The sequence below is a fragment of the Astatotilapia calliptera genome, chromosome 7 (genome assembly GCF_964374335.1).
Source record: "Astatotilapia calliptera chromosome 7, fAstCal68.1, whole genome shotgun sequence".
In the NCBI taxonomy this organism is placed as follows: domain Eukaryota; kingdom Metazoa; phylum Chordata; class Actinopteri; order Cichliformes; family Cichlidae; genus Astatotilapia; species Astatotilapia calliptera.
The window spans coordinates 27,236,111-27,256,495 of NC_137428.1; the positions used below are offsets into that span (position 1 = coordinate 27,236,111).

General features: G+C 39.0%; 1 protein-coding gene across 1 annotated transcript in view; it reads right to left on the bottom strand.

Annotated features, from left to right (window-relative positions):
• mmp17a (matrix metallopeptidase 17a) overlaps window positions 1–20,385 on the bottom strand; it is a 100,129-nt gene that overhangs the window by 34,216 nt on the left and 45,528 nt on the right. Inside the window, exons 2-3 of the mRNA XM_026174043.2 lie at window positions 3,993–4,125; window positions 2,189–2,324 (exon numbers count right to left, since the gene is read on the bottom strand). Coding sequence (XP_026029828.2) covers window positions 2,189–2,324; window positions 3,993–4,125 — 269 coding nt within the window. The remainder of the gene's footprint in view (window positions 1–2,188; window positions 2,325–3,992; window positions 4,126–20,385) is intronic.

The following is a 20,385-nucleotide window of genomic DNA, read 5'->3' on the forward strand; positions in this document are numbered from 1 at the left end:
ATATATTTTGCTACTTTATTCATATGCACATACTGATATTTATGTTGTATTTATCTAATTATTACAAATAATTAGAAATCAGCTGTCAAAAAACAGTTTGTACCTGCAAAATCCTATGAAAGTAGCACAAAGCAGTACCAGCCTCAACTGTTTTTGAGCCTGTTCTCAAGCTCTATAACGCAAACGTAAAATCATGTCTAAAATCAAGTGTAAAATCTGTACTTGTACTACATGCATAGACTGTATTTTAAGTTCACGCAGACACCTTGCTGCTGCTCATTGGTGTGTGAATCTTTTGAAAAGCCTTGATTTGAGCAGTTAGGCCATCAAGGGAAGGAAAAGCATGCTTAGTCACAAAGCATACCCTGCTTTCTCATCTGTTTTTACCTAAACCGGGCCACAATTTACAAACTGAATCTCATTCTGTGTCAATTAAGCGTTGTAACTCAGAGGACACGAATGCATTAATAATAGATTAAGAGAGCAGCGGAGTCATTTTCCCTCAGACCTTTATACAAACTGACTTCTTTTTGCAGGCAGAAGAGTCTCCCCCTGCAGGCTATTAGACAGAATGCAGTTTTAAGACATTTCTACTGATAAACTGTGACAAATTTTTATTTGTTATTCTCTTCCATTTTAAAATATTAATACTTAGACTAGCAACTCCACAACCTCCATTCCAACCCTATATAATAAAGTATAGCGTTGCCAATATGTCATATATAAAATAATAATTTGGCTGACTCCTTCCATCAGCAGCTTCACTGCAGGCCAATATCACAGCAATATCAGTGGGTGAGAATAAGCAGAGGGTGATTCGGGGATATTTATCAAAAGACCTCCCATCTCTAAAGGGAAAAAAATCCAGCCACACATGGGAGTGAAGAGCGTGGGTGTTACTCTTTGTTTATGTGTGCATATGTAGTACCAAAATGTTTATTTATTCGTTTTCCCTTCCCCTGCACTGCTCTTTAGGTTGATGTCTATTGCTGCACAGCACACACAGATTAAAACAAACCGGCTGACACACCACCTACCTTAGATCATCTCCCGATGGCGTGTGCGAACCAGCTCAGGCCAACCATATGTTTCACCGCCTCCTCCTCTGCTGTTTAACACTAAGCTGGATCCCTGACAGATGGCCCAGCTGCTTTTAACATGCCCATATTATCTTATCATGTACTGTATAAACAGCAGACTGTGACCCTTCTCTTTAGGAATTATAAAAAAGGCATCGGTATTAAATCTGAAGACTTAAAAAAAATAAAAGCCCTGTCTCATTTATGAAAACTTTATGAATAATTTACACAAAGGTTTGTGTATGATCTAATAAGAAAGACACGTTTACTGATTATATTAAGTTCGATGTATTCTTTTTATTTATTTATTTTTACAAAATACTCTCAGTCAATTAAAAACACCAAAGTTTTCCACTTTAATAAGGGACATCTAATCTGTTCTAATAAAGCATGCACAGATGGGAAATCATTTTAAATAGACTGAGAGAGGATTTTTACTATATTATAGTTAAAACAGTCAAATATAAGTAGCAAATGTTTCCAGTGGCATGTTCCTTCCAGCCTCACGAGCTGGGTGCACTTCTAAGCTTTCAGTGGTTTGTAACCGTTTACAGCAGGGGTCCCCAATCCCAGTCCACGAGGGCCTGCAGGTTTTAGATGTGTCCTTGATCGATCACAGCTGATTTAAATGGATAAATTACCTTCTCAACATGTCTTGAAGTTCTCCAGAGGCCTGGTAATGAACTAATCATGTGATTCCGGCGTGTTGACCCAGAGTGAGATCTAAAACCTGCAGGGACACCGGCCCTCGTGGACTGGGATTGGGGACCCCTGGTTTACAGAATAAGGTCTAGGTCCTAAAAAAAAGGATCATGCATCATTTGCAGGACTTGAAATTCATACAAACCTCTAAAAATCCCTTAAAGCTAATATTTATCTATATGGTTACAGACAGATAAAAGCATCACATCTGAAGAAAGAGGGAATTTATTTTGATCATTAGGATGATTCCTATTTAGGTTTCATATTTGTATTATACATTACTGCCTTAACATAGCTACTCTCACTGGGAATGAAAATAAGGATTCACCGTCTGTGGACTCGCTGGTTTTATTGTATCTGGGCGACGCTTGCGTGTGACCTTAAAGCGTCCTGTTAATTTTCCCTACCTCCAGGATAGATGTCTCTTGTTCCATTTGTTCTGAGGGTTCAAGCTTCGCTTCCTGCGTCCCACTGTCCCCTCTGTCTCGGACACGTCAGGCAGAGAACATCTGGGTGTTTTCATCAGCCCTAGTGTTTCTTGGTCTGCAGGACAGAAGAGATACATGCACATATATAAACTAATTCAAATACATGGCACAGTTACCATGTTATTTTTAGAGAAAACTAATTAGCTAGTGTATGAATGCATTTTATGCTTGCGCATGAATAAGGACATGTGATCCATCACTGTTCAACATCTGTTTGAAAATGAATGCTTCAGTAGTTGAGAGTCATGTTACACTGTATGAGCACATATACGTACACAGCTGACTGAACAAAAGGCTGCAAGAAGCCATTTGGGCCAAAACATATACATGCTCCCCAACTTCCCCTTCAGGCATTTACTGAGTAAAAGTCGTGATAGCATTACGTCAGAACTAGTGATATTTATGGATACGCATGTAGCGCAGTCATGATCTGCATTTCAGAAGTCAGCAGGCCTCCAAGAACTTGTACGGCCTTTTGGCCACTTTAAGAAAGAGAGGCTGCCCGGACTCAGAGCCAAGACGCTGGAGCGGCCCGTGGAGATTACTCGGATGGACATCCAGGAGAAGGCACCTGTCACAGACGTTTTGAACCCCATTTCTCTTTTTATTCCACCACAACCACAGCAGCATTTCTGCACAGTGACGAGACACTAAAATGGATTGTGCTGATACCTGAACCATCTGTTCAATCTTGCGAGTATAGGAAATGCTGTGCCTGCGCTGGAGCTATCTCTGATAAAGTAGAGGGTATGTCTGAATGAAACTGTGATGCTTTGTCTGAACAACAGATCACCACAAAGTTACCGAACAATATTATGTAACTTTATGTATTTTTCTAGGACACTGATTCTTTTCTTTATACATTTTTTTGGATCTTGAGTTTCTAATAAAGATTGATTGACTGTATCTCATCCCAGGAAGAAGTTTAACATCCTCCAAATCCACAGTTATTTCTGGCATTCCCCACTACAGAAGCACAAAAAAGGGTCATTTTACTGATAATTACCCCAAATAATTGAGTCTTACTTAAATAAATATTCATTAAATATGTTCAGCTTCACCCTAGCATCACATCATGTTCCTCAGATGGCTGTCCACGCCCCACAGTTTGAGAAGCAGCGCTTTAGGCTAGCAAATTATTCACATACAGTATCCTGTTCTCTACCTTCTATATTTGTGTATGTGCGAGGGAGTAGCCTGTAAAGAGTTTTGTTTGTAGAGGAGAATTGCCGTCTGTGCGAGTGAGTGAGACTGCCAATATGCACCGCGGGAAACTATGAGGGCCTCACATGAGAGCGAACAGTAAAACCCACACTAATCAATATACTGCTCCGCTTCAGACATACCAGTGTTATCAATCACATATAGTACAGTAGGTACATAGCAGTACTGTAATTCTGCTTTGTGTGGTGCGGCAGCAAGAATGATTTATGCTTACAAGGTGTCTCATGACATGGAGACAGCTGTGCAATATAATGCTTTTCAGTACATAAGAACTGAAATAAAAGCTACCTTTTTATTGTTCGGTGGTTATTGTGTCAAAGCGTTATTGATTCGCCTCTGTTGCTTTTCTGTTGGTAGGAATGCGTTCTATTGTAAGGCATACCTTATATTTTCCTCCGCAGGCGTTTACTCTTACATACGCTGGTATCAGTGAACATATAAAACCAGCCATAGTGCTCCTTCCGTAGAGCAGAGCTTCGCAATCAACCTAGCCACATACCCAAGACTCCAGTCTCCTTAAGCCCTCCAAACTTCTGCATGGCTTTGATGGCCTTGGTCAGGGCCTCCTTGGTCTGAAGCTGGCCAGTCACAGGATCAGGCGGTGGGAGGTACCCAAACTTACTCAGCCAGTCCTGAAAGGGAAACAGAAGACACAGAGTTTAGTCGTCACTCCAGGCACCTGAAAATATTCAAGTGCCCTAAAGATGTTGAGACCGTCTTCAGTTTGATCTCTACTGAATCATATTTGTATATTTAGGATCAAAAAGAGCTTTGTGCTTCTGTGCAACTGTTTGTGCGTCCAACAAATGAAAAACCGTTTTCCTTCTCTTAACAGAAATTTAGACACTATTTGTCAGCATTTTTTTAATTGCAAGATGTTTGAATGGCAGAGAGCAAACTTTAATTCTTTTGCTAACATCTGACTAAACCAAGTCAGGTGTGAAATAATTAATTTAAATGTTATGTAATATATATAAATTAACCCCTTAAAGCCTGAAATATTAAATATTTGCAGGAAAATTTTTTTTTTGGGGGGGCAGATTTTTGCAATTTCACTTTAATTTCCCTGTATTTGGTGGAAACAACAGTAGACGACAATGTGGGGAATCCCCGCCCCGCCTCATTGTTTTGTAATAAAACAAATATCATTAACAGCTGTTCGCTGACAATGAGCCAGTATGCACAATATTAGGATCTTGGATGTTTCTTATTTATATGCAATCATTTTTAAAAATATAAATGCTTTTATGACAGGTCGAAACATGCACTGCAAGAGTCCTGTACCACGATTAATTCAGATATGCTCTGTCAATTTTATTATGAAAACTTTCCGAAGGTTATTTTTTGATCTTGTGTATCATGAGTTTAAATTGCAGCTAAATCCATCCTCTTCCTTTTTCTCTCAGTGCGTCACACTCAGGTATCCATTTCAGCTCAAACCCTCAATTTCCGTGAACTGATGGCTGGTCTGACAAATCTGTTTTTTAACGGTTTTAATGGTTAGATCACTACTCATCAGAAAGGAGCAACAAGGAGCTATAGCAAGACAAGGTAAAACATAAAAACAGGATTTTTAAGACCCATTTGACTGATATTTGGTGATGTAAAAATCTGATATTCAGATGTATATTTTTAGACATGTAATATATAAAATGGTTTGCCTGACTCTGCTCGGATCAGCTGGCTGTCATATTTGTGCCATTCCAAAAACTTGTCCCTGTGATGGACAAACCATGCAACATTAATACTCATAATAATGTTGAAGGGTGTTTCCGCTGATTCTACAATCTCTTATTTCCACCAGTATTTCCACTCGGAAAGGAAGGTTTTGACTTGACTTGGTTTTTAGAGTTTTCTATAGTTATATATGGGAAATTGGCTGAAATTGTCCCCTCATTAGACTGCAATTCACTGATTGGTCAGGGAATGACGTTAGCCAATAGGTCTTGAGAGCAACTCCTTCACAGGAATCAAACCTGCCATTTTTGAAACCTGGCATTGAGGCAACGCTGTGGTCCAATGATGAGATGTAGACGTTTACCATTGGTTTAGCAGCAGGTATACCATCGCCATTATTGTGTTGTGTTTCTGTCAATGTTATATGACGACCCCACCCACATTGAGGCGGGGTCGTCAAGGGCTTGGGTTTCATAAAAGCCTTTTTTTCTATATTAGAGGAAACAAGCTGTTCATGTGTTTGCTTACAATATCTGAATGCTTCCCATATTTAGACCCTACCCTTATGTGGACATTATAATTTAAGGTTACGTATAAATGCTACCTTATATTTTTATGTCCTGGCAAATGTCGGGCAGACAGCCCTCTTTTCATTACCAATAAAACTGAAGCAACTGTGTTCGATTTTGTTGCTTTTAATACCCGTGTTCACGGCAGGTGGCTGCAACTGGATATAAAAGGATATTGGAGGGCAGATCTGCTATTGAGACATAATGTTCACTTTTGCTGTGGTACAAAGGTTAGAAAGATGAGAGGCAAAAATAAACATAAAAAAAGAGCTGATTCAGAATACTGAATGGCATATGAGCTTTGGCTTGATACAGTTGACACATAATATGTGTGTCACCTGGGTGAAAGGAATTGAGATTCTGGGGCAGGTATTGCTGAGCAGGAGGTTCTAGATAAGCACTTTAAAGTTCAAAAGCAACCTGGCCCACCTTTCAGTGACTGAAGAAAATGTCAGCGTACTCAATGTTCTGGCAGGAAAATAATGATATAAGACTGTATTGTTGTTACGTTTCAGTCAGTGTGAGTCTCGCCAGCTAGAGCACAAGGTCAGGTATATAATAACACCTCTGCAGCTACTATAGATTCAGGAACTTGCTCGAGGTCCACCTTACTAATACTTAATCCTAGTAAATCTAGTAAAAGAATGACTTCACTGCATCACCCTACAGCTGCTACGTAGAGGCACTCACTGTAAATGTTTTGTGTGAGAAAAAAAACATGGCGGCAGAAGTACTTGGCCTTGTATGCATTAGTGGACCTTTTGGCTATACTTTCGCTGAAAGAGCATCAATCAAAAGTGTTAACTTTGCAGTTAAAGGCCAAGGCAATATGTGCCGCACATTTCACACTTAAGCAGTTCAGTGTGCATTAAGTAATCACAGAAATGCATTAGAGCGTTTATGGACCCACTGAAGAGGAAAATGAGCAGAAATCAAATCAAATAAAACAACACCAGGAAAAAAAAATGACAATTTGGGTGAGCATAATTAGATTTTTTATAATGTTTACAAAAGACTCCTGAAATGCAGTTTCTGCCTTTCAGTTCATATATGGAATGTATTTGGAAGTATTACACATTACACATTGTGGCAGCCAAAAACTCACTAATGCTAATGTGAAGGTACGTAGGCAAATAAATGACACTAAAAGCCACATTTGATTACACTAGAACACGCTAGAAGAGAGAAACCTTGCTGGGAAAGAAAATGTTATATATGATGAAAGGAATGAGACCAGCCACATGAGTTTATTCGCTCTAAATCTGTGATTGACTGTAGCACGAGGGGCTCATGCAGATGGAGGAGACTCTGCAGTTCTTTAATCGTGCATTATTAAAAAATGCAGATATAAAGAAGCAACGGCACAAAACAATGTCTGCATCCCCATATTCTTGGTCTCAAATGAGAAACACACACGCACAAAAAGCATAAAACACATTCTGCCAAGCCTGCTGCCATTTTATTGGGCTCTTTGTCTCAACAATCCGGTTTTTGTAGTCTCACAGTTTCTCCACTGCGGGTGGCATGAAAGTTTAGATTTCAGAAATTTCTTGTCTCTGTTGTATGAGAAGAAGAAAGAACAAGTTGAGGAACAAGTAAAGAACTGGTTTTAAGGTTGTTTGAATTATTTAAGGGCAACACGAGAGATGGAGATAGTACAAATGTACTTGAAACACACAGAAAGATAACTGCCCGTGTACTGCTGTATTGCTGTATTGCATTTCCAGCAACAGTAACAGAAATATGTATTTTCAATTTGTGTCCATCTCAGTTCTAACCTTTAAGATCATTTAATCTAACAAACCCTCCAATCCCTCAACTATTAACAATTCAGGAAGTTTTTAACCCTACATCAGACTAGCATGAGCATAAAAGTAAGTAATACTACTAATAATACTGTGAATGGATTTTAGCTTTGGTGCCTCACAGAGAAAACATGATTACAGCCATTTCCATGACTCTGCAGCTTTGAAAGCAAACTCAGCTACATGCTTACACCACGTCGACAGAGCCAAGGGCTGGGGGCACCCTATGCCCCCCTTCTGAACATGCCCCTGGACTCTGTTTCATTCATATGAATTTTTAAAGGCTTGGTAACCTAAATGTTCCCTAATTGTGCATTTAGACTATATATCTATAATAGGCTTTAGCTGCAATTTATAAACCCTTTGTTAATTAAAAAAAAATCTACTGCCAACTACCTATTGAAATAATTTTTTGTCCAACATTCCTGCCCACAAACATCCATTGCCAGTCTCGAATAGCAAGTAGAAACCAGTGTGACCTGTACTTAACAACAAAGGCGAATAAGTGTGTGGAGGTTTTGAATGAAGAGGATGAAATTCTGAAAATGAAAGAGGAAGAAAAAACCCAAACTTGAATATCCTGGTATTATTTGGCAGGGAACCTGTTTATTACAAAGTTGTACTTCATTTTTTGTGTGTGTGTTTGAGCACAGAGCAATATCATTGTCCTATCCTGTCAAGAACCCCCAAATCCATCATCCATCTCACTGTCAGGGCTGCTTACCAACTGTTCACAAAGGTTACTCTGAATGCATGTTTCCACATATAAGACCAGAACTGTGTGAAGGTCAAATAAAGTTTGAACTTAACAAAGCAAAAACACTTAATAGAAAAGCACAGTAGGAAAAAATGAAGACAAGACTGGAAAAAGAAATGTAAATGGTAAACTGGAGAAAGATAGCGACACAAAGGAGACCACTGATGAAAAGGACGTCTTAAGTCTTAAGATCTGCTAATGCTCTAGGGAACTTTCTGTTGTACAGCCTTGTAAACATCAAACCAAACCACTGACTATGATTTCACACACCACAAGAGAGACAGGGAGTGTGTAAATGCGAGTCATGCATGAGCCGCATGAATAAAATTGACCAAAAGCAAAGGCACTAAAACAGAGATGTGCACACACACACATAAAGGGCATCCTGTGTTACCTATTAGTCTTATTCTATCTGACCGTCCTAAAAATGGATGTTCTTTCAGAACGAGGTAGGAGAGCAGGTCAGGTAAGCACCGCATCTCCCGATGTGTGTTTTAATACCAACTGCATGTGTGAGTTGCATCCAAAAAAGAAAGAGCTTTTAAAGTTTTTAGCCAGATTGGTTTTATGAGTTCCTGTGACCATTTGACTGCTTTTTCCACCATTAAAACATGTTTCCTATTCAACAATGAGAAGTCAAATTGAACACGATAGCTTTTGCTTATAAAAATGAACAAAGTGGGAACTTTAAAAGCCAACAGTGGCAACGAATTGGCATTAAAAAGGCACATTTACAGTTATATGGTTTTACAGTTATAATATACCAGATTTTAGATAAAAATGGCCAAAGGAGGAGCTTATTATGGAGACATATAGCCACTTTTTGTGGGATTTGTAGCTGCTTCCTAATGAGACCCTTTGATCTCCCAGTTGTTTTAATCTAGAAACGAAGCAGTACAGAGGAACTTCTGCAACAACGCAGAAGAGATAAAAGAATAAATACATAACTGCACACAGACTCAATCTTTTAAACACATCATTCAGTAAACACAAAAAATATCTTTTTTTTCTTGTATCATCGTCAGTCTTTTTCATAATACAATCTACCAATTCCTCTTGCACAGTAGGTCTTCCCAATTTTCCCATTTACATGAACATGCTATGTTTTGTTACTTGTGTGCCAGATCAGGAAGCCAGTGAAGTCATACAGAATGCAAACTGTTAGTAAGAGCTACAGCAATATTTTTTATTATGCTTTTACCAAATCAGTTGTATAAATTCCTGTGACCCTTTCATTGCTTTTTCCATTGCTTTAAATCAGGTTTCTAATTCAACAGTGTGAACTGAAGCTGAACACAACTGCTTCTGCTTACAAAACTGAGCAGACAGGCCCTTTAAAAGGCAACAATGGTAAGGAATTGGCACAAAAAGGATTTAAGTTTTATGGTTTCAATAAATTACTGCATCTATTTCCCATGTTTTGTGCAAAATGTAAAGAAAAGAGGGGTGACTCATGCACACATGTTCATATAATTAAATCCCTGTTACGTATTAATTCATTACTGGTTTGTTGGTTTGATTATACACACTGAGTGAGTCACTTTTCTATGGTATAGTGATCTCGCCTTCTGCCTGTTAGTATGTTTTTGTGTCTTTTATATTGTTGGAGGACTGTGCCATAGTACTCAAATATGCTAAGAGCTTCAGGACAGTCTATGCTTCTGGTTGCACCTTAGCCCTCAGTCTATTTAACGTTCACCTCCTTCCCTCATGCTCTCTCCCCGTCTCCCCTTCTAACACCGACTCAGCGTCGCCCCTGCATATCTTGACATGAGGTCAGCCAGTGAACATGATTTAAATCAGTTTCCTACAAAACAGAGGCGCATGGGATAGAAGAGCAACAGAGTGGGAAAAAAAGGGCACACTGATGAGAACACAGCAGCAAGTTAGCGAGAGCAGTTAACAGACAGTAACATGAAGCTGATCTTGTCAGCTTGTCCTTATCGCTCCCAGGTCAAGATGAGCAAAATAAAGATTAGATGTTGGACCAAAGCAGCATGGGTGTGGGAGACAGATGAGGTAGAGGTGAATGTAATGTTGCACGGTTTAAAGAAAACAAATGGCAGGAAATACTTCGTGTGCTCAGGGGAAGCATACATTCACGGTGATATTCACAATATGTGGAAATCGCTGCGTTTAGATTACTTTATGTTAAGAGCACTCAAGGGCTGTTACTTAAAAAAAATGTGATTTACTTGCAGGAAAGGGCAGTGCACATTGAGTAACTTGGAAAATCCTTCTGGACTCGTTGTGCAATTTGTTTCGAATGTGTGGCTTCCTGACATATAGCCATTTTTGTGGGATTTGTATCTGCCTCCTAATGAGAGTCTTTGATCCCCCAGAGTTGTTTTAATCTAGAAATGAAGCAGTACGGAGGAACTTCTGCAACAACACAGTAGAGATGAAAGAATAAATGCACAACAGCACAGACTCAACCTATTAAACAGAAAAGCTTGCAAACAGAAACAGATAGGTAAGTGCATCACCTTGTGTCATCGTCAATCCTTTTCATAATGCGATTTACCAATTCCGCCTGCACAGTAGACCTTCCCAATTTTCCCATTTACACAAAATGAAAACACTATGTTTTGTTATTTATGTGCCAGATCAAGAAGCCAGCGATGATACACAGAGTTCAAACTGATTAGTGAGAGCAGCAAATTAAGGGAAAAAACTAACTTCTGTTAAACCCCCCCGCCCCCCCAATGTGTTCACTGATAATGATAGTGATTATGTAACATAATTATATGTCTCATCTATAAACAAACGGTTCACTGTTTCACTACGACGGTGCACTTTTAATCATGCTTTTCACAGCTCTCCTAGCAGACTGCGGGGCCCGAGTCTGTAGGTTTAGTACAGTACATTACACTTCGGTGAGCGTGCAGGAGGCATGCTGTGAAAATGGCAAAAGCCCTAACAGGTAACGTCAGGGCCATCCTGCATGGAGTTTCTCATTTATCCCACTCCGGGATGTGGCTGACTGCATTTTTAATATTATTGCTGTTGTACTTTGGGATAATGCTTCTTCCAATCTTCCATGAAAACAAGGCACACATGATAAAAATAAAACCAGCCTTGATTTATCAAACTGTGGAGGAACTGTGATTTTGAGATGCTTCTTCTTCTTTTTTTTTTTTTGAATGTGACCGGCTGTCACAAATACAATTTTTATCTGTAGTAATCAACAGTGAACATTCAAGGATTTTATAACTGCAAAGTTGTCTGACAAAATCACCACGCACAGAAGTTAAAGCTGAGGGCTGTGCTGTGATTTCAGCTGTAACTGCATCAGTGGGAGATACAGTGTTAGACAGTGGAACAAGAACACAGAGACAGAGAGAGAGGCAGGTGTGCCCGGGGGGTTGGAGAGCAAGATTTTAGTTCACTCAATCAAGTAACAACAGAGCTGCGTTCATTCAGTGGGGTGAACTGAAGGGTGATGATCAATGTGGGATAGGTAGGCAGGCAGCCAAGCTGAGACTGTATATTTTTCCGCAATTAACAAATATTCGCATCCCCAAAATGAAAACCAACATCTAACCAGTGAAGTAATCTTAGTATTCCAAAATCACTGCCTCAACGTGATGCACTTAGGTTCATAATTTTGCCTGTAGACTGCCACGGTTAAAGGTAAATCAAAAATAATAACACCAAAGTACTGTTAGGATTGTCTGTCACTGTTTAGGACTTAGAGCCACTTTCATTCATGGTTTTTCATTTCCAGAGGCTCAAAAATAACTGGACTGACAAACAACGTTAAACATTAGGACTGTTTTCAAGCAGTATTAACTTTGACAGCATTTTTTTTAAATTTTAGTGTTTGGCTAAAATTTCATGTAGTTTTAATTATTACTTAGACGTCTAAATTCTTTTTGTTTTAGCTGACTACATAAGATTATAGTAGACTGAACCTAAGGTTGATGTTTTGGCACGTTTTCATGAGAAACAGGAAAGTCGCACTCTTTCCCCGCAGTCAGAGCTAATGTGTGCCTCTAACCTTACTGCACAAGGATATTACTTGATATTGGATCACTTCCAAACTTGTCCTGCCTTTCTAAACAACTTAATTACTTTGCATTGGCTCGTGTAGCTGCAAAATATTTTATTTAGTGTCAATACATTTCAGCACAGTTTTTGTCCTCGTGCAGGAGTTTTTATTTATTTATTATCTTTTGTTAGCTTAGTATTTTTTTCAGAAATAAAATGGTTGTTGATGAAAACTATGACACAGATTTTAGGTCAATAAAATTAACTCTGTTTTTAATGCTCGGATGATCCTTTGCAGTCAAACTCATGAACCCATGGCATCACCGAAAGCCGTTTCCCTTCTTGAGATGCTCTGACAACTCTTTTACCACAGTCACCTTCAGCTGCTGCTTGTTTGCGGGTCTCTTGGCTCCAGCTTTGAATTTAGTAACTGAAAAGCACGCTCTGCTGGGTTGAAATCAGGTGACTGCTTCGCAAAGAAAACCTCGTTTCTTTGTCCCGATACATTTGGCCTCTTGTAGACGTTTTTTGGCAACGTCTAATCTAATCTTGCTCTTGAGTGTAACCTGTCATTTGCACCATGTTGTTAAACCTCATTCACAGCATCTCTTTTATTGTGCTCTTTGGTAAGCCCACCTCCTGAAGTTTTTTTGTTGACTTGTTAAGATGTTGTGAATGGTTTTTCTGTGGCCTTTCAAGCCTTTTAGTGTTGCTGAGCCTGGTCACTGTCATTCCTTCTTTTTAAGATTTGTTCACCCCTAACATTTTGGCTGTCTCTTTGACAGGTTTGGTTTTTCAGCTTAAAAGCCTCCTTCACTGGCATCTGCACAATTCTCATGTTGGGAATTCATGTGAAAAGATACCAAATGCCATTTCAGCACTTGAAATCAACAGATCTTACATCAGCTTAATTTCTCATGGAATAACAAGAGAAAAAAACAGCGATGCCGTGTGTAAGAGGAGCTGCAATTCCCAATACCTTTGTGCAACACTTTGAAAGAAAAGAAAAGACATGTATCATTATGTAAAAACCTATGGACTTGACTGTAAATCTGGTAGTCACTTTTTACAGTGTAAATTGTTACAAACTTTATTAAAACTAATTAAAAACGTACACGTTCATGAGCTAAAGCCACGCTTCTAACTCACGTCAAAGCCTCCAAGAGACTGCAATAAAGGCCATTTAAGTGTTTTGTATCTTACACCCAGCAAAAGACTGAAAACAAAAAGAAATGTGTGCATGTCAGCAATGTAGTGCTATAGTCCTTTTTTCCTTTCAAATTTAGGACTCAAAGTACCTTGGATTGCAAGATTAAAGTCTGGTTGCAAGATAAAAATGAAAGGTCACAAGATGATTATCACCACAGAGTAAGAAATAAAAAAAACGAATTCTCTGGTCATTGTGAAATACTGGATTGTTTGACCTTTGCTGGCTTCAAAAAGTATTAAAATAGCACAATGTGAGATGGGAACTATACTACATATTGCGCATGCTGTCACAGGGCGCTGTGAGGAGATGTTCGTTTGCTTTATAGTGGAAGGTCTAAAACTGTTAATCACTGTTGCATTACACATAATGCCACTTCTCACCCATGTAAACATCCCACAAAATGCAAAGCAGCAAGTAAGTCACTGGGGTGTATAACACCACTCTGCAGTATTTGACATGGCTCCAAAGCACTCTACTGTAGTTTTACTGAATCCACACTTGTTTATATTATACAGCGATGTCACTTTTGTGCCGCTGTAATTGAATCATTTAGGCATTCACACATTTCTGTGCTTCTCAGGCTCTCTTAGAGACAAATTATCATTAAGTACTAAAGTAAATATTAAATCCTCTGAGCTTATGTTTGTTCTCTTTCACACCTCCTTATCTTTGCAATAAAATTGGTTTGCTCTGTTCTGAACCCTGGTTACGGTAATCCTATCAGGAGTAAAAAAGAAACACAATGTAAATGTAAAAGTCATTTCTTGTTCAGTATCATGTGTCCCTCTATTGCTTTGCTCTATTTTTATACTTCTATATCTTTTTTTCCCCTGATTTTCACTTTTATTCTTTGCCTGTTTGGGCAATGCTTCGTATAGAGTGGCATGTTCTGAGGAAAATAAGAAGGATTTTCCCCACAGACACAAAACTATAGAAAGTGGACACTGAGACAAAAAGACAGAGGCATTCTGTATTTATCTCAGATAAATTCCCCCATCCTCCTGTAACAGATTAAAGTCATTCCAACACCATAGAATACGTCCTGTCAAATGGGAAGAATCCACTTCTTGATTCCACTAAAGGTCAATATCCATCCCCTTAGCCTCTATATAAAGCTCAGGCTGCTTCATCCTTCTGCTTCTGAGCTGCTCCATCTGACAAAACCTCCCTGTTTTCCCCTGATGAACAGCTTATTGACAAGAAATGAGTCATCGGGAGACGCTTAACCCCACAACCTCACTGTCTCTCAACGTTCAGTGAAGTAGCGGGGGCCACTTTAGAGTTTACATTTTTCTTTAATGCCTCGGGGACACAGGAAGACTTTTATTTTCCTCTCCGCTAAAAGATTCTATGAAGCGCTTGAAGAAAATGCTTAACTGTAAAGTTTTAGTAGAAAACTGCAGTCTTCTTACGTTTAGATAGCTTTACTAAACTAAGGTAGTTCAGAAATCCATCTTAGCACTAAAGAGTCCTTAGTTCCCAGCAAATCATCACACTTCTCAATCCTTTCAGCATCTAGTATGTTACCTACTACTGCCACATTGTCCTTCTTTTGTAAATCCTTTTGTGATTTTATACAGTATTAGGTCATTTCTGTCACGGTTTGCGGGGCAAGCCGTGTGGAGTTATGAATGAAGGACCCAAGATGAAGGCACTGACTTAGATGTGAGTGATCTTTATTTATGATAACAGAAATATAAACAAAAAACGAAGGTGGCAAAAATAGAACTAAGAAAGAGCCTAAACTGGAAAAACTAAGAACCAAACTAACAAACCTGAAGGAGATGGAGAGCAAGCAAACACCGGGTATGATAAGCAGGGAGAAACGTACGGAGGAAACACAGAGACTGACTGAACCGCAGGGCCAAAACCTAACAACTAGCAAATCTTAACAGAATACATAACCAGAATAAACAAGAACATAGGATAATATTAATAAATACAAAACCCTGAGTCAACAGACTTCAGACGATTTCTGACCACCACGCCACCATAGATAGACTGTACATAAAAGATGGTCGAGGCCAACGGTTAACCTTTTTTCCTGTTTCTTTTCTTTTTTTTAGTTTAAGGTCAGTTCTTCAAGGTCAGCATTTTGACTGTACAAAAGTCATGGTGTTTTTAAACAGTGATGCACCGCTAGGTTAATCTGATTAGGAGACCGAGGACACGGCCCCCTAATTTACAAGATAAAGATCAGAAGGTGTAAAAAAACAAAACAACCAAACAGACAAACAAACAAGAAAATAAAAAATAAATACCTAAAAAAAACAAAACAAAATGTGCTGGCAATTTTCTGCTAGTACATTATCCATTTTTAAATGTAAATTTATAGGCATTTACACATAAATGGTTAATTGTAAACTTTAATACAAGGTACAAAACCAAACCAAAACAACCAAGAAAAACAGTGCAGTGAGGTAGCTCTGCGGCACACTGGTGTGCTGTCCAGAGCCTGCCTTTCTCCCTGTGACAGCTGGGGTGGGCTGCAGCACCTCTTTACCCTGAGTTGGATAAGCAAAAGAAAATTGATGGATCAATGTTGAAATTCAAAATTTCATATACCAATTTGATAATGGTGATAGTTCAAAGCTGAGCACAAAAAATATGTGGATTACCAAACAAATACCCACAGTTCTGCATATGAAAGGCAGTCGTCAAACATATCTCTTATTACACTAAAAGTCTATAAAGAAAATCCTGCCCCTTTTGTGGCACAACAATCGAAAGCTTTAAGCCAAGCACATTTCTCTAAACCATTTCTTTCAACGACGCCCCGGCAGTGTATGCCATAGCAACGGTGATGCTATCACTCTCCAAAGCAGTTGAGGCAGCTTTCCGTTTTATTTCTCAGGTTTATACTGAAATCATTTACTTAAAGCATTACATTTGGATGATATAACTGCCAGGCAATGACAGCATGTGTGTTAGACTAAGGAGCTCAAAAAAATCCACAACTAGTGGCAGACACTTTGAGCAAACAGTATTTCCTTTAGAAATGAAATATTTAGTCCTTGTGCAAACAGAGGAGGTGAAAGAAGCAGGATATAATAAATAGAAGCAGAGAGATATTGCAGGCGAGGTAGAAGGATAGTTGCACAGCCTTAGAAACACATTTGATAGCAAACAAAAACATTGCTGCTAGATTGCCTGGTAGCAAAAAGTGAGAATTAACTCGAACCTTGACATCATCCGTTTCCTGTGATGCATTTTGCTCATCTGTTTTCTCAGTTCTCACAAACAGGACTTCCTTGGAGAGCCAGATATATTTGGCACAGAACGAGGAACTAGACCAGCACTAAGGAGCCAGACCACATCATTTTAAACCCAAAGGGGCTCCGTCTGTTGATCACTGGCTCGACCTTCTTACAAGCCAAAGTTGATGAACTCTTTGTGTGGTGTAAATATAAACGCTTGTTCACTGGTCCTCACTCACTGTAAGTAGAAAGTTGCTCATATTCCCATAAATGATCATATTATCACTCTCAGGTTAAAAAAAAATTGGCTCAATGAAGAATTGTTTTGGAAAGAATTTAATTTTTAAGCAAAAGTTAAGCAACTTCAATTAGTGGCAAACTGAGGCATTTAGCATGATTTATTATCTTAAGGAGATTTCTTCACTTTCCATGTGAAATTTAATATGCACATGCTTTATTTTGAAAGGACTGGAGCTGAAAAAGACACATTGCCTGAACCCACACGTTAGACGCAACAGAGGCCAAGGACGAAGGAATAATTACTAACAAGGTCAAGCATGTTTTAGAACACTGACGAACCAAAGCACCACATGGCAACCTGCCCGTGGAAACAAAACAGGGTATTTAAATGAGCAGCTGTAAACATTTTTATCATTTTTGATTAATAAATTCAAATGAATGAATATTTAAAAAATATTTGGAGCTCTGTAGTGATAATTATTTCCAATCTGTGCATAAAAAAGATTTATAAAATAGTTAAAAATGCTAGTAAAAGCAGAAAATCAGAGCTAACTGGAAGTTGTTCGCATATTATAATACTGTGTATTGTTCTATGTTGTAAACAATGCACAGTCATTTTGTGAGTTTAACAGGTGGTTAGTTTTCTATGGCTACAGAACAGGGACATTTAGAGATGCTCACAATACCACATTAGTCCACATTTCAAACAAAGATGGGAAGCTGAGCTCTGGCTAGCATTAGAAAATTCAATGAATTTCAATTTAATTCAGTTTTGTTTAAATAGCACCAATTGCCAGTCAGTCGCCTCAAAGCGCTTGATTTCGTAAGACTTCTAGGAAAGACCTTCCAATATTAGAAAAAACCCTAAAAATGAGTCGACTCCCTATGAGCACACACTTGGTGACAGTGGGGAAGAAAAACTTCTTTTTAACAGGAAGAAACCTCTTAGTTAAGAGTGTTCTTATGATTTCCGTATGTTCTTCTAATGATGTTTTTTGATTGTGTGTTTGAGTTTGTACCTTTTTTGTAGACTGTATTTTTGGGTCCTTGTGTTTTATTAATCCTGCCCTCCTGTCTTCTCTGTGTCAAGAGTGCGTTTCTGTTCCTGTGTTCTTTTACTTCCTGTTTTATTTTGTTAGTCTTTCAACTTTAGTTCTTCTTCCCCTGCCTCGTTCTCAATAATTATCCCCAGCTGTGTTTCCTCCTGTTACCCATCCTCTCGTTATCTTGTGTTTGTATAAAATGGCTGTATCCCAATTCAGGGTCTGCAGCCTTAAAGTACGCAGCCTCAACGATCCTCAAGGGCCGCGTACTTAAAGACCGCTAAGGCCGGAAGTGCGAGGCTTGTGAAATGGGACGGTCTAGCCTCCGTTGCGCTGCCCAGGTTGCCTAGCAACCATGATACTGGAACAGCTGGAAACGTTTCATACAGCTTTGTTTGACAGAAATGAAGGAGAAAATCTTTTGTTCATTTGTTTGTTTCTACATGAGCTTTGATCATTCTCTGTAAGATTAAGCTCAGCTATTGAACGCCGTATATTTTAAAGTAAAGGCTTTAAAACCAAGTTAGTACAAACGTCACTAATGTCACATAACTTTGCCGACATGTGGCCAACAGTAATGTTTTAATGTTCTTCGTTATTAAACATTTGCACATAAAAAAGTGACATAATATTCAGTACTTACTTAAAGTTTACTCTTCGGGCGCCCCTCATCCGCCGTTTTTTTCCGGCAAAATTATCCACACCCACCACCGCGCTATGCATTCTGGGATATGTTGGGCCACGAAGTCTACACCGCCACGTCCTTAAAATTCAGGGAAATGAAGGACGCATTTGAGGGCTGCATTTCGAGCAGCCTTCGAATTGGGACAGCCTTCGTCGTGTCGCTGTGACGTAATCGGCCTTAAGATGCGGCCTTTAAGGCTGCAGACCCTGAATTGGGATACAGCCAATGTCTCAGTCTCCTCATGTCCTCTACATTATTTGCCCAGGCTCTGCTGACGTCTTTGTTTTGTATTTTTTGTTGGCAAGAACTGAAAGAAAACTGCCCTTTAGTTTACATGTTTATGTTTTGTCTCCTGAGCCCTGCATTTGGGTCCACATCCTGTCCTGACAATGGTGACTATACTACTATTACTGTACTATAGTACACTATTGGACTTTATTCATGTATAAATTAGCCTGCATGTCAGCAAGTGGCATAAATAAAAGAGTTAAGAAACTGCATTCCTCTCTTACAATTGTAAAACCTCAGTACGTGCCTTCTGGGAAGGAAACACAGCTGTTAATGTCTGTATCAAACAAAATAAATCACATCTATAAACCTGCTGCTAGATCCGAAACGCGTAAAACAATCCATCCGCAGTATGGAATTAAGTGATTTATAGAAATCTGTGAAATAAATGAAATGATAAGATGATAAAGTAAAATAATAAAAAATTAAAACCATCATTAAAGTCTAGATTCAAGACAAAATTATAGCTAGAGCATTACTGTGAAATTCCTTCTTCCAAAAGGTACACTGACTAAGCAACATTTCTACCAGCAACTTATAAAAATACAGCAGATTTCTTAGTTTTTGTTAAATTTGAAAAAAATATAAAACAAACCCAATCCTTACTTGTAGGACGCAATTAATGTTTACATCACAAAGCAGTATATATATATATACACACATATATATATATATACATATATATATATATACATATATATATATATAGGGATCAATTCTTTCATTCTCCAAGAACTACCTGGATACTCTCGCCACATGAAGCCAGAATTGTAGTGTACCAAGAGAAGCCCAGCCCACAGCACCAGTGTAGAGTCTGATAATGGACCCAAGGATTTCATCCCTATCTGTTGGCTGTGGGGGGGAAATTACCTAGCCTGTAGAGATCTGTGTGTCACTCTGGATATGCCTCCCCAAACCATCACTGATCCACCAAAAACCCGGTCATGCTGAATGATGTTATAGGCAGCATAATGTTCTCCATAGCTTCTCCAGACCTTTACACGTCTGTCACATGTGCTCAGGGTAAACCAGCTCTCATCTGTGAAGAGCATAGGGCACCAGTGGTGGCCAACTCCAGTCAAGCTCCACTGTGCCTGACAGTGAGAACAAGACCCACTAGAGGATGTTTTCTGCATTTCTAGATAGACAGATTGCTATGGTTTCAGTGCTTATGCGTGTGCTGTAACGTTTTTCTGTGGTGAGGGCAACAGTGAAGCTGTCAATTTACCACATGATCTGCATTCCTACGCTCACATATGGCCTCAAGTTGTATTCCTTTACATTGAAGGACCCAGTTAGGGTGGTCCAGGCATCTGATTAGGATGCCTGCTGGGTGTGAGGTGTTTCAGACATGTCCTACTGAGAGGAGGCCCTGGGGCAGACCCAGGACACGTTGCAGAGATTATATCTCTCAGCTGGCCTTGGAGCAGC